At 38.4% G+C, this 15,100-nt stretch overlaps 1 protein-coding gene across 8 annotated transcripts in view; it reads left to right on the top strand.

Annotated features, from left to right (window-relative positions):
* EDA (ectodysplasin A) overlaps positions 1–15,100 on the top strand; it is a 339,263-nt gene that overhangs the window by 247,108 nt on the left and 77,055 nt on the right. For 7 of the 8 annotated variants that reach the window (XM_036270887.1, XM_036270890.1, XM_036270888.1 and 4 more), the window contains exon 2: positions 1,801–1,906. In XM_036270887.1, the coding sequence (XP_036126780.1) occupies positions 1,801–1,906 (106 nt within the window). Of the gene's footprint in view, positions 1–1,800; positions 1,976–15,100 lie in introns of those variants that run through there. The other variant, XM_036270895.1, reaches the window with a different exon arrangement.

Below are 15,100 nucleotides of genomic sequence, written 5' to 3'. Positions count from 1 at the left end.
TTGATGTAGATTTTAAATAGCAGTTTGGGTTCATATTATCAGTAGTATAATAGCTGTTCTTTGTTATGGGTTAAGTAACTTTCCATGGGCTTTATCTGGAAACCTACCCAGACTTTATTATGTTGATTCTATGGGAAAATACATTTTACATTCCAATCAAGAGACTCAAAGATACTGTTCAGTTGAACCATGTGAAGTTGCTAATATTTAACCATTTTTGACATACAAAAATGACAGTTTCATATAGTTCAACCTAAATGTTTTTAAATTAACCTTATGACAAGTTGGAGACTACCTAACCGTTCATTTATTAATTTTATATTTAACACATGAATATGTTATGCAAGATGCTTATCTTGTACATCAAGGCTGTTGTGTATAATTGTTCTGTGTAAACAGTAAATCACAGGGTTTTGAAGAAAGTTTGTATAGAATGATAAGGCTTTCTTGAGTCCTACCCATTTTTTTTTTATTTAATGAGTGATACAGCAGACATGAGGATTCTGAAATAATTTATTAATGAATGTTAATACTAGGGTAAAAATTCAGATTAAGTTCTTCTTTTTTAACTCCCAAACTATCTAACTAGTCTATTTGGATGATTGATTTTAATAATAGTAAGGGCTAACATTTATTAAGTGCATAGTGCATGCTGGGTATTCTGCTAACCCTTTAACTACTTTATGAGCAACGTGCTATTTATTATCCTTATTTACAGATGAGGAAATTAAAGTTCAAGTAACTTGCCCAAGGTTCCACAGCTATAAATGGCAAACTCAGATTAGAATCACTCTCATTCCTACTACTCTGTCCACTTTTTACCTCCAGCATATTTTTTAACTACAAAGAGGCACTAATGTTGAAAGATTATGATTCATTTCAGCAAGTACATATTTATGCTGTGATTATCATTAGCAAAACCAGGCCCATTCACATATGAAACATATCGTATTATTATAAGAGATCATCATAAGACAGTAGAGGATCAAGTACCAAAATGAGTCTTATAGACCCAAGTGCTGTAGGAGTTCTGTAGGAGTCTAGGAAAGGGTGAGAATATGTGTACACTTTGTCATGATTAACTCCCAGAAGAATGTTGACATCAGTGGCATCTTCCAATCATAATTGGATGCAGAGCATTCTGGGAACAAACCACAATGTAGTATAAATAGGGATATGGAAAGATCGTGGATGTATAATAATGAAGTCCAAGAGGAAGTTGCAAACACAAGTCTAATTCTGGGCAGACATCAGTAATATGTGAGGGAAGTTAGAAATCCATGACTGAGCTTTCTGAATCCCAGAAATATATGGAGAAATGGGACTCTAAGGATTAGTCATTAGACATTGAGGGCATAAGAGAGGGGATTCAGAGCTTAGCCAAAATTTCATGCCTACATGACTGAAATTAAATGGTAACAAGAAGAAAAGGATTTGTACAGTGGAGGGGAAAATGGGCTCATGCTTTCAACATACTGAATTTAAGATGAGCTCGGCCAATGTGGCTCAGTGGTTGAGCATTGACCCTGCACCAGGAAGTCACCGGTTTGATTCCGGTCAGAGCACGTGCCCAGGTTGTGGGCCCGATCCCCAGTGGGGGGTGTGCAGGAGGCGGCGAATCGATGTTCTTTCTCATTGATGTTTCTGTTTCTCTCTCCTTGTCTCTTCCTCTCTCTCTAAAAATCAATAAAGGTAAAAATAAAAAAGATGAAGGTAGACTGTCTACAGAAAACTAGTTTTTTATATCAGTTATGGTGGACTGAGGTCAACCTTTTATTCATCTACTTGTTATTTTTACAGATGGCCCTTCTGAATTTTTTCTTCCCGGAAGAAAAGTCATACTCTGAAACAGAAAGTAGGCGTGTTCGTCGCAACAAAAGAAGCAAAAGCAACGAAGGAGCAGATGGTGAGTCTACTTGGGTGATCCTTTATCAGATCTCAGTTAATGCGAGTACCCTTCTGAGAACTAGCTTCTCAAATGTGCTTCACCATCTGATGGATTGTCCACAGACCCATGGTCACAGGAGAAGTATTTTTCAGCCTAGCCTACCTATCAGTCATTTGACAGAATTGACCACACAGAATCGTCTCTCCTGCAACCCCAGATAGCTTCAATCCTTTTCACAGTGCATCTGAGAGCCATAGTAACATTTGTATCTCTCAAGACCACCCTCCATAAGGACCTCATCTTTCCTGGGGACATCTCATATCTTCTAAGGCCACCAAGAGGAGTCATTGCTATTGGAATTGACAGTGTTTGTGCCATGAGGGCACTTACACGATGTTAATTCCAATGATAATTATGTCAGTGTTGATATCAGCTACCATGCTCAAATATGAACTAGAGCTTCTAGAACTTGTTTGTAAGTTCCTTGAGGGCGGGAATTTATTTCTCTTTACATAACTCCAGAATCTAAACTAGTATCTATTGGTGTTTATAATGTAAGTTGGTGGTGTTTATTGCCCCTTCAGCTAGGTTACGATGTGCCATGAAAACTATCCCTATTGAGGGTAAGATAGATTTGAGTTAACTAGCAATGCATTTTATGGGGCATAACAAAATGTTGAGCTAGCTCCTGGGCAGGGTCTTTGAATCACCATGTCTCAATATTACTCTCCCAGTTGACGGAACACTGCCTCTTTAGCACAGCAGTTTGTAGAATGCATGGCTCTGGGCTGCTGCAAAGCCATCTGGATTCAGAGACAACATGTGCTGGCTACCTCTGCCAAAGATATATGTCTGGGGGTTACAAAGCACGATGACTTTATAAAGATGAAAATGAGATTTTTAAGCTGATATTTGTCAATGTGAGTAAGGGCCAATGATGGAGGCAGTTCCAGGAAGCATGTGCTACTAAAGAAATGAGGGCAGGACTTTGTCAGTAGGGGCCAGAAGAAATACAACTGCATGAAGTCTGAAAAATAGCTCAGAACAAAGACCTTATAATTAAAAAAGAGAGAGAAATAAGGTAAGTGGGGTGTTCTAGTCAATGGAGGTAGCAGCAGCTTTGAGACTTTGAATGGAGAACTGGACCAGTGGGGTCATTCTCTAGAGCAAACACTTTGCATGCAAGTTTAAGCCTAGGAAATGTGGTCCATGAAGTAAAAGGCACCTGTTATTTGCTTGCAACTAGTTTCCTGGAAGTCTTCAGAAGGCTGTGTGGAAGCTGAGAAATAACAGTCATGGTCCTTTTCCTTTCCCAGTTACCTCACCCTTTGATTCATGTATGTCTTTCCACATTTGACTCTCCCCCGAGGCTGTTCCCAATACCACTAAATCTTTCATATTCTCTAATTTCTAAGGAGGAGGGGAGAGAGATGGTAAGACCAATACAACCTCATGTAGTGGGCGTTGTCTCCCTTTCCTATCCAAGTGGGAAGTCGGATTGTTTCTAAAGTTGATCGAAAGCAGCTTCTTCCAGGCTGGTGTGCCTCAGGGGTTGAGCACTGACCTATGCACCAGGAGGTCCCCAGTTTGATTCCTGGTCAGGGAACATGCCTGGGTTGCAGGGTTGATCCCTAGTAGGGGGCCTGCAGGAGGCAGCTGATTGACGTTTTTCTCTCTCTCCCCTTTTTCTTCCTCTCTCTGAAATCAATAAAGACATATTTTTTAAAAAGAAAGAAAGCAGCTTCTTCCACTTTCCTAAACCACTTTATCTGGATCTGGCCACCAGCATCTTTGCTTCTGATCTTTCTTAGAGTGGATGTTCTGTTTTGATACAAACTAGTTTTTCTCTGGTGAAATCCAAAGCCTCTTACTAGCACTTCTTATGTAATTTCCCCCTGGTCTGATACTCTAGTCAGTCACTAGACTCAAATCACTTTGTGCCAACCACAGATATTTTTTGTTCAACAGTAAAGCTGGGAGGAATCCAAGAGCCCCTTATAGTTAGGAGTATGGAATGTTGGTGAGTCCTGGGATTTTATTATATTTCCAGCCTTTCATCTGGGAGGCTATAAACCATTTCTTTAGATGTGGTGGGTTCTCCAGTGAGTTAAAGGGCGACGAGCCATTCTAAATCTCCTTTAGTTGGAAACCATACCTGTCACTCTCTCAAGTGTATGCTATAATTATTCAAAGCATTTATCAAATATTTACTGAGAAAATACTTGTATAATACTAGAATAGAAATGCCATAAGGATATTAGTATTGGTCTGCTTTGTTTACTTTTATATTCCCTTTGCCTAGAAAAGGACCTGGTACATAGTAGACCCCCAACAAATACTTATAATTGCCCTCAAAGACCTTAACTTCCAGTGTAAAGAGACAGGCAATAAATAATATTGGTGGTAAGTGTAATGGAGAATATATAGCAGGAGAAGAGGGAGAGAAAGTGATTGGGTGTGTTATAATGTGGCCATGGGAAGGTCCCTCTAATAAAGGAACAATTGAGAAGAAACCTGAATAAAATGAAGGTGTGAGCCATGCACATATTTAGGGGTTGACAGAGGAGGAGAGAAGAAATAATAAAAATAAATGTTCTGAAGCATAAGAATGCTTGGCATGTTCTAGAAAGAACAGTGTGGCTAGGAGCAGAGGGAGCAGGAAGGAGAGGGAAGGAGATGAGATCAGAGAGGGAAGTTCAATCTAGAACCTTGTAGGTCAATGTAAGGACTCCAAGTTTTGTGCTGTCTGAGACTGGGAACCATTGGAAGAGTTTGAGCAGAGGGATGACAGGGTCTGACTTATGTTTTAACAGACTCCCTCTGGCTGTTATATTGAAAATAGCTGCAGGGAGAAGGCAAAAGGAAGACCTGTTAGGAAGTATAACAATAACTTAGGCAAGTGATAATGGTTTATACCAGGATGAAGGCCTTATGGGTGGTAAATGGTCAGATTCTGGAGAGATTTTGAAGGAATAGCTGACAGGAATTTTTAGTTTGATTAGATAAGGGTTATGAGAGACAGAGGAGAGCCAAGAAGAACCCCAAAGTTTTGGATATAAGAGAATTGCCATTTCTGAGATGGGGAACAATAGGGAAAGAACAGAGTAAAGGGATATAGAGAAGGAATCAAGAATTCAGATTGGCATGCTAAGTTTGAGGGACATGACTGGACAACCAAGTATATATATATTAAAGAGGCAGACAGATATATAAGTCTGCACTATATATCACTATGTCTCAAGACAATGAGCTGACTCTGTTCTATAAAAGGAAAGAACTTCTCATTGAAGGAGTGAGACAATCTAGAAACCATCTGAATACAGTAAGAGGTTAGAATGGGAGAGGTAGATCAGAGGAGGGTGAGTTAAGGCCAAAAATAAAAACAAATGTGTTGATTCTAAATTCACAACTTACTTGATATATTTATTAAAAAATGTAGTTATCCAGCTCAGGTTTGCTTCCCAAGGGTCAAAGAAAATGTAATTTACCTTGAACATTTAATAACAAGACAGAGATCTCAGGAAGAAAACATTTTTTTAAGGTCAATAATGGAGATGAGGTTAAAAACAGAGCAGGAACTATCAGTTCTACCTCCTTGATTTCACTTCAGTTTCCCCAAAGTTTTTGTTATTTAACAAGCCTTCTAGGCACTGCCTGAAGAAGTGTAAAAATGAATAAGGCCCTCAGAGAAGCTTAATGAGGGATTCCATACATTGATAGGGAACACATACAAAATGAAGCAAAGGTGCCCGGCTGGTGTGGCTCAGTGGTTGAGCATCAACCCATGGACAAAGAGGTCACCAAATCAATTCCCAGTCAGGGCACATGCCCAGGTTGTGGGCCCAACCCCCAGTGGGGGGCATGCAGGAGGCTGCCCATCGGTGTTCTCTCTCTTCGATATCTCTATCGCTCTCTCCTTCTCCCTCCCCTCTCTCTAAAAATCAATAAAGGAAAAAAATGAAGCAAAGGTAAGTTGGAGGAAGTGGATCCTAGCGTTTTACCTTACACGGCACCAGTACATAGAAAACACTCAAACATTTGTAAAATGAATGAACAAAAAAATGGGGAAGGAGAATCTAGATTTTCTATCTAGTAACTATGGATATTTATTTTGATGATCTTCACTAATCCCTGTGTGAGAAGTTTTTTTCAAAAAATGGTTCATTCACACTGAGGAAGAAAGGGATGTCGTGATATAGTAATGATCTTTGGGAGCATGCATTGGTTCACCAAGAATAAATCAGGCTACAGAAGCCTATTTTTCTGTTTTCGTCACACTACTGAACTAGTTGATTGAGGCATAACATAGGCATAGTCTATTTTGCCTTTAAAATGTCAGTGGCTAGCCCAGCCGGTGTCGCTTGGTTGAGCACTGTCCCATGCACCAGGAGGTTGCTGGTTTGATTCCCAGTCAGGGCCCCATGCCCAGTAGGGGGCATGCAGGAGGCAGTTGATTGATGTTTCTCTCTCATTGATTTTCCTATCTCTCTCTCTCTCTCTCTCCCTTCCTCTATCAGTAAAATAAAGAAAAACATATTTTTTAAAATGTCAATGGCTATAGCCAGAGCATATCCAATCTTTCTAACCCACGATTCAAGAAACAATTATATTCATCTTGGTTTCTTCATTTGGATGACTCTATAAATGAAGGTTTTAACTAGGAAGCAGGAGTCCCAAACAGAATTAGTTCCCCTCCAATATAAATCTTGGCAATCTATAACTTCAACTCTTAGAAAATAAGTGAAGTCTTTTTCTTTACTACATCTTCACCTTAAATTCACTGTTCCTGTTTTGAGTTGGCCAAAAGGCTTTGATACAGGTTTTAAGTTCATTTCGCTAATTATATGTTAATTATATAGCTGTTGTTGTTCTGCAAGGAAAGCATGATCCCTCCATTGTAGGTGCTGTGAGTCACAACAGTTCCGGAAATCTGTGCCAGGATTTCCTGCTGAGACCCATCCTTGTGATAGGCTTCTGAAATAATAACAGCTCTAGGTGGCTTGCTTGGTCATCTCTTGCAGGGTATTCCAGAAATCTGCAGAACCTTATTTTCTAGTTAGAATGAAATGTGGAATATATTCAGAGAATCTTGACATCTTGGAATCAGATAACATGAATCCAAAATTCCCATAGAGCTACTTTCCATATTTTAAAAACATTGTAAAACCATTTGTTCTCTTTCTATAGGAGCATTTTCAGGAATCAATCACAATATTAATATTGTTCCACACATGCCTTCTCCCCATGTATCTGTACTAGCAAGGCAAAAATAAAAGTACAGTATGGTATAGTAGAAAAGATACTACACTGAGTTACAATTTCTGAAATCACTGCCACCTTACTAGTCATGTGACCTTGGACGAGTGACGTCCCTCTGAGTCTCAGTTTCCTTAGCTGTAAAATTGAGATAATTACCCATGCTTATCTCATGTATTTATTATAATGATCGAAAGTGTGAATGCATGCAAAAATGCTTCAGAAATTATTAACTGCTGGTACTATGTTCTCTCTGGAAAATTAACATAATAACATGGTCTCCCAAGCATTTTTAGGCACTCATTCATTAATTTCTGGATAACCATTATAATTCCTGATTGGAATTACAAATTGTTCTTTTTTATACTCAGTAATATTATCCAAGTCTATAGGAAGAAGGCTCCAAGCTTCAAACTATGGCCTAACCTCATCACAACAAATGATCACAGCTGTACAGTTTGGCTGGCTGGTTGACTGTGTCCCTTTTTGTCAGTATCTCTTCTTTATAATTATCTTTTTATTGTGTTTTTTAAATTTGTCTTTATTGTTGAAAGTATTACAGATGTCCCCCTTTTTTTCATTATTGCTCCCCTCCATCCTGTCCCCTCAGGCCTTCACCACCCTGTTGTCTGGGTTCATGGGTTATGCATATATGCATATAAATTCTTTGGTTCATTTCTTCCCCCCTTCCCTCTGAGATTCATCAGTCTCTTCCATGCTTGCATGTCTCTGGATCTACTTTTAATCAGATAAAAAAAGTTAACATCCTTTCTTGCTATTATAAAATAGTAAAGGGGAAAAAATAAATAAGATTGGAATATATCCCTTGTTCTTTGTTTCTTAAAATAATAATGGAAGAGAGCATACCTACTATTCAATTGGTACGGATGAACAAAAAAGGCTATGCCCTCAAAGAAACAGTCTTTCTGCCCATACAAATGTTAGTTAGAATCAAGACATGTGCTCATTCTAGTATTGCTCTTCTGTTTATTGCTTGTCAGTGAGCCATCGCTGTGCTATTTTCAAACTAGAGAGACTAAATCATTTTGAGAGCTGATAGAGTCTCAGGGGCTTGTTCACAAGACAAAATTAAAGTTTTTTTGAGGGTTGACGATGTGTGTAGGCTTGAAGAGGATTGTTGATTTCAGAAGTAGATTCCTCAAGGTTGCCTGCTGGTCATGGAAACCAACGCCCTCTGTGTCCACAAGCAAAACACTCTGAGAAGTAGCTTTCTATCAAATAAGACATTAAGTAAGCTAAAATGTCTTAGCTTGCTCATACTCCAAAATGCCCTTTAAAGCTATATTTTCATTGATGAAACTGCAGTAAATGATCTCAACGGGTTTTTATCACTGACACTTGGTTAATAGCATTTTGTGAATACAAACTACTTGTAAGACATTGTATTGGGCTCTGTGGTTAATATAGCTACAAACTGCTGTCCTCACTACCTAAGTCCTTAAATAAACTGGGTATAGAGATTAGTTAAAAATTAGACTGCTTAAAAATATTAATGAGAATTTTTGTTGTTGTTGTTAATCCTCACTGGAGGATATTTTTTTCCATTGATTCTTATAGAGAGGGTGGACAGAAGGGAGGGAGGGGGAGAGAGAGAGAGAAAGAAACATCGATGTGAGAGAGACACATCGATTGGTTGCCTCCTGCACGTGCCCCAACTGGGGCTGGAGATCAAACCTGCAACTCAGATATGTGTCCTTGACCAGGAATTGAATCCAAGACTCTTCAGTGCAAGGGCCAATGTTCTACCCACTGACCCACACTGGTAAGGGCATGAGATACTTTTAAATTGCAAAAATAATACCTACAAATTATAACTAACTTAAGGAATACAGAATCATATAAGGTAAGATGTGAACATTCCCACCTCCCACTAGAAATATGCTGTAAAGGTAAGATATCTTTGAGAAATATCTTACTTGATTAAAGATCACAGGCCCAGATGACAACCTGAGGTTCTCCATAGATACTTTTGGTCTGTCTCACTCGCTCTTATTTATTCCTTTTAGCTTAGGTAGGTACTGAAGACAGCAGTTTATAGCTATTTGCTTCTCACTGTTAGGAAAAGTGATAACTCTAAGCCAGGGGACCCAGATTCTTGCTCCAACTGTGCCATTATTTAGTTATACCAGCAGTATGACCTTGGGCAAGTCTTAACTTTACTTAACCTTACTTTTATGCTCATAGTTCTCTCTAAAGGTTAGACTACAATCAGTGATTCTCAACTCAGGTATAAGAGATTCAAAATCATCTCAGGAGTTTTTTGTTTGTTTGTTTTTTGGGGGGGGGGTTGATAGCTAGAAAATCAGATTTTTTATTTGTTTTATGTTTGATTTTTTATTAATTTATTTTTGTTACACATGTTTCTCCTTTTTTTCCCCATTGACACCCTCCTCCCAGCACCCCCCACCCCATCGCCAGCTTTGTTGTCCATGTCCATCAGTTATGTGTACACGTATATAAATTCTGTGGTTTATCTCTTCCCTTCCCCCCACCCCCTCTTCTGAGAGTTGTCAGTCTGTACCCTACTGCCACATCTCTGGGTCTACCCTATTGCTAAGACTGTTATGTTCATTATATTCCACAAATAAGTGAGATCATGTGGTATTTGTCTTTTTCTGCTTGGCTTGTTTCTCTTAGGATAATACTTTCCAGGTCCCTCCATGTCGTCTCAAAAAATAAGAGATCTTTCTTTCTTACAGCTCCATAGTACTTCATTGTGTACATGTACCACAACTTTATTTTTATTATTAATTAATTTTTGTTACAGGTGTTTCTCCTTTTCCCCACACTGATTCCCCCCTACCACAACTTTTTTATCCACTCATCTACTGATGGACACTTGGGCTGTTTACAGATCTTAGCTATTGTAAATAGTGCTGCTATGAACATGGGGGTACATATATTCTTTCTGATTGGTGTTTCAGGTTTCTTAGGGTATATTCCTAGAAGTGGGATCACTGGGTCAAATGGCAATTCAATTTTTAATTTTTTGAGGTAACACCGTAGTGTTTTCCATAGTGGCTGCACCAGTCTGCATTCCCACCAGCAGTGTACTAGAGTCCCCTTTTCTCCACACCCTCGCCAGCATTTGTTGTTTGATGACTTGTTCATGGAGGCCATTCTGACAGGTGTGAGGTGATACCTCATTGTTGTTTTAATTTGCATCTCTCTGATGATTAGTGATGTTGAGCATTTCTTCATATGTCTCTTGGCCATTTGTATGTCCTGTTTGGAGAGGTGTCTATTTAGCTCCTCTGCCCATTTTTAACTGGGTTTTTTGTCTTCTTTTTGTTGTGTTGTATGAGTACTCTATATATTTTGGAAATTAACCCCTTATCTGATGTATTATTGGCAATTATGCTCTCCCATACAGTGAGTTCCCTTTCCATTTTGATGGTTGTTTCTTTTGCTGTGCAGAAGCTTTTCAATTTGATGTAGTCCCATGTGTTTATTGTTCTCTTTGTTTCTGTTGCCTTAGGTGATGTATCAGTGAAAATTCTGCTGTGTATAATGTCCGAAATTTTGTTACCTACATTTTCTTCTAGAATTTTTATGGATTCACAGGTCACATTTAAGTCTTTTATTTATTTTGAGTTTATTCTTGTGTACAGTGTAAGCTGGTGGTCTAGCTTCTTCTTCTTCTTTTTTTTTTTTTTTTTTTGGCATGTACCCGTCTAATTTTCCCAACACCATTTATTAAAGAAGCTGTTTTTATTCCATTCTATGCTCTTGCCACCTTTGTCAAATATTAATTGAGCATAATGCCTTGGGTCCATTTCTGGGTTCTCTGTTCTGTTCCACTGGTCTATATGCCTGTTCTTATGCCAGTACCAGGCTGTTTTGATTACAGTAGCTTTGTAGTATAACCTGATATCTGGTATTGTGATCCCACCTACTTTGTCCTTTTTTTTTCAAGATTGCTGTGGCTATTCAGGGTTTTTTTGGTTTCATATGAACTTTTGAAGTATTTGTTCTAGTTCTGTGAAATATGTTGTTGGTATTTTGATGGGGATTGCATTGAATCTATAGATTGCTTTGGGTAATATGGACATTTTAATGATGTTAATTCTTCCAATCCATGAACAAGGTATGTGCTTCCACTTTTTTATATCTTCCTCTATTTCTTTTTCCAATGCCCTGTAGTTTTCTGCAAATAGGTCCTTTACTTCTTTGGTTAAGTTTATTCCTAGGTATAGGATGGTAAATGGGATTGTTTTTTCAGTTTCTCTTTCTGTGAGTTCATCATTGGTGTATAAGAATGCCATTGATTTTTTGACATTAATTTTGTATCCTTCTACTTTGACAAATTCATTTATTATGTCTAGTAGATTTTTGATGGAGTCTTTAGGGTTTTCTATGTGTAATATCATGTCATATGCAAATAATGACAGTTTCACTTCCTCCTTTCCAATTTGGATCTCTTTTATTTTTTCTTCATGTCTGATTGCTGTGGCTAAGACTTCCAGTACAATGTTAAATAAGAGTGGTGAAAGTGGGCATCCCTGTCTTGTTCCTGTTCTTAAGGGAAAAGCTTTTAGTTTTTGCCCAATGAGTATGATGTTGGCTATAGGCCTTTCATATATGGCCTTTATTATGTCGAGATATGATCCCTCTATTCCCACATTGCTTAGCGTTTTCATGAGAAATGGGTGCTAGATTTTTTTTTTTAATGATTTTTTTTTCTTTTTTCTTTTTTTTTTTTTTTTAATCCTCACCCGAGGACATTTTTCCATTTTTTGCACAGATAAAGTGGGAGGGAGAGAGAGGAAGAGAGAGAGAGGGAAACATCGATGTGAAAGGGACGCATCGAGTGGCTGCCACCCGCACGACCAACCAGGGCCGGGGACAAACTGCAACCCAGGTACATGCCCTTAGCAGGAACCGAACCCGGGTCTCTCCGACCTCAGGCAGATGCTCTAACCGCTGAGCCAAGCCGGCCAGGGCAAATGGGTGCTAGATTTTGTCGAATGCTTTTTCAGCATCTATTGATATGATCATGTGGTTTTTATCCTTCATTTTGTTTATGTGATATATCACATTTATTGATTTGTGAATACTGTATCAGCCTTGAATCCCTGTGATGAATCCCACTTGGTCATGGTGAATAATTTTTTTGATGTATTGCTGGATCCAATTTAGGCGTCTATGTTCATCAGGGATATTGGCCTGTCGTTTTCTTTCTTTATAGTGTCTTTTGCTGGTTTTGGAATTAGAATTAAGCTAGCCTCATAAAACGAGTTTGGAGTCTTCCTTCTTCTTGAATTTTTTGAAATAGTTTGAGGAGAATGGGTGTTAGTTCTTCTTTGAATGTTCGGTAAAACTTCCCGTTGAAGCCGCCTGGGCCTGGGCTTTTGTTTGCTGGGAGAGTCTTGATTACCTCTTCACTTACCTTAGTTGTTATTGGTCTGTTCAAGTTTTCTATCTCTTCCCGATCCAGTTTTGGGATACTATATGTTTGTAGAAATTTGTCCATTTCGCTTAGATTGTCGAATTTGTTCCCAAATAATTTTTCATAGTAGTCATTAACAATCTTTTGTATTTCTGTGGTGTCAGTTGTTACTTCTCTTTTATTTATTATTTTGTGTATTTGGGTTCTCTCTCTTTGTTTCTCGGTGAGTCTAGCTAAGGGTCCATCAATCTTGCATATCTTTTCCAAAAACCAGCTCTTTGTTTCATTGATCATTTGAATTGTTTTTGGTCTCTATGTCATTTATTTCTGCTCTGATCTTTACTATTTCCTTCCTTCTACTTGCTTCCTTTTCTTTTTGTTTGCTTTCTAGTTCTTTAAGTTGTGAGGTTAGACAGTCTATTAGAAATTTTTCTTGTTTCTTGAGGTAGGCCTGTAGTGCTCTGAACTTCCCTCTCAGAACTGCTTTCGCTGCATCCCATAGATTTTGTATTGTTGTGTGTTCCTTTTTATTGGTTTCCAGGAAGTTTTTAATTTCTTCCTTGATCTCCTCGGTAACCCATTCATTGTTTAATAACATGCTATTTACCCTCCATGTGTTCAAATGACTTTGCATGTTCTTGTTGCAATTCATTTCTAGTTTCATGCCATTGTGATCTGAGAAGGTGCTTGATATGATTTCAGTCTTCTTGAACTTGTAGAGACTTAGTTTGTGGCCTAACACGTGGTCTTTCTTTGAGAATGTCCCATGTGCACTTGAGAAGAATATGAATTCTGCAGTTTTGGGGTGTAATTCTCTATAGATATCTATTAAATTCATTTGGTCTAGTGCTTTGCTTAGAGTCTCTGTTATCTTGCTAACTTTTTGTCTAGAGCATCTATCCAGTGATGTCAGCGGGGTGTTGAAGTCCCCTGCTATAATTGTATTGCTGTCGATTTCTCCTTTGAAGTCCTCCAGAAGATTTTTAATATATTTTGGTGCTCCTATATTGGGTGCATATATGTTTATCAAGGTTATATCTTCCTGTTGGATAGATCCTTTCAATATTATGTAGTGACCTTCTTTGTTTGTAGTTATGGCCTTTGTTTTGAAATCTATTTTATCAGATATGAGTATTGCTACCCCAGCTTTTTTTCCTTTCCGTTTTCTTGGAAGATTTTTTTCCATCCCTTCACTTTCAACCTATGTGAATCTTTTGTTGTGAGGTGGGTCTCTTGTAAACAACATATATATGAGTCATGCTTTCTTATCCAATCAGCTCCTCTGTGTCTTTTTATTGGAGCATCCAATCCATTTACACTTAAGGTTATTATTGATATGTACTTATTTATTGCCATTTTTGTTTGGTGTGGTTTTATTTTTCTTCCTATTTCTTCTACTAATTACAGCAGTCCTTTTAACATTTCTTGCAGTGCTGGTTTGGTGCTAATGTATTCCCTTAGCCTTTTTTTATTTTTGGTCTGGGAGGCTCTTTATTTGACCTTTTATTTTGAATGATAACTTTTCTGGGTAGAGTAGTCTTGGATTCAGATCCTTGTTTTTCATGACCTTGATTACTTCATGCCACTCCCTTCTCACCTATAGTGTTTCTGTTGAGAAGTCAGCTGAGAGCCTTATGGGGTTCCTTTGTAGGTAACCAGTTGCTTATCTCTTACTGCCTTTAGGATTCTCTCTTTGTCTTTAATTTTTGGCATTTTGATTACTGTGTCTTGGTGTGGGCCTGTTTGGGTTCTTCTTACTTGGGGCTTTCTGTGCTTCTTGAACTTGAATGCCTTCTTTCTTCACCAAATTAGGGAAGTTTTCTGTCACTATTTCTTCAAACATGTTCTCTAACCCTTACTCATTTTCTTCTTCTTTGGGGACTCCTATTATGTGAATATTATTATGTTTCCAGTTGTCCCACAGTTCTCTTAAGCTGTCTTCTTGTTTTTTTAATTGTTTTTTCCATTTGGTTTTCTGATTGGTTGATTTTCTTTTTCTACCTTGTCTTCTAATTCACTGATCCGGTCCTCAGCTTCCTCTACTCTGCTGTTTAGACCTTCCAATGTGTTCTTTATTTCTGACATGTCCTTCTTCATTTCTTCCTGGTGGTTTTTAATTTCCAATTGCTTGATTTTCAACATTTCTATGTCTTTACTCGTGGTGTTGATGTCCTTACTCATGTTGTTGAACTTCCTCAAGATTAGGGCTCTGAATTCTAGCTCTGTTAACTTGCTTAACTGTTCCTCATTTATCTCATCTTCGGTAGAGGTCTCTTGTTCTTTCATTTGGCATTTGTTTCATTGTTTCACCATTTTGGCTATCACAGTGGGCTTTGCAGCCTGCCTAATTTTTCCTGTGGGTGTTGATGTTCTGCTGTTTGTGGCTTCCTCTCCTCGGTTTGGATGAGCGAGAGAGGACCCATGCTAAACACCACTGTCAAGTCTTACTTTCCTGGGCAGGGTTTCAAGACCAGGAATGGTTCAGTTATCCTCCAGCTTTTTGCCTGGAGGTGATCAGTAGTGGTTATTTGAAGAGCCTTGGGTTC

This window comes from Molossus molossus, unplaced genomic scaffold (assembly GCF_014108415.1).
Source record: "Molossus molossus isolate mMolMol1 unplaced genomic scaffold, mMolMol1.p scaffold_m16_p_2, whole genome shotgun sequence".
Taxonomy (NCBI): domain Eukaryota; kingdom Metazoa; phylum Chordata; class Mammalia; order Chiroptera; family Molossidae; genus Molossus; species Molossus molossus.
The sequence above is the reverse complement of the archived record's forward strand: the minus strand, read 5'-3'. Positions and strand labels throughout refer to the sequence as shown.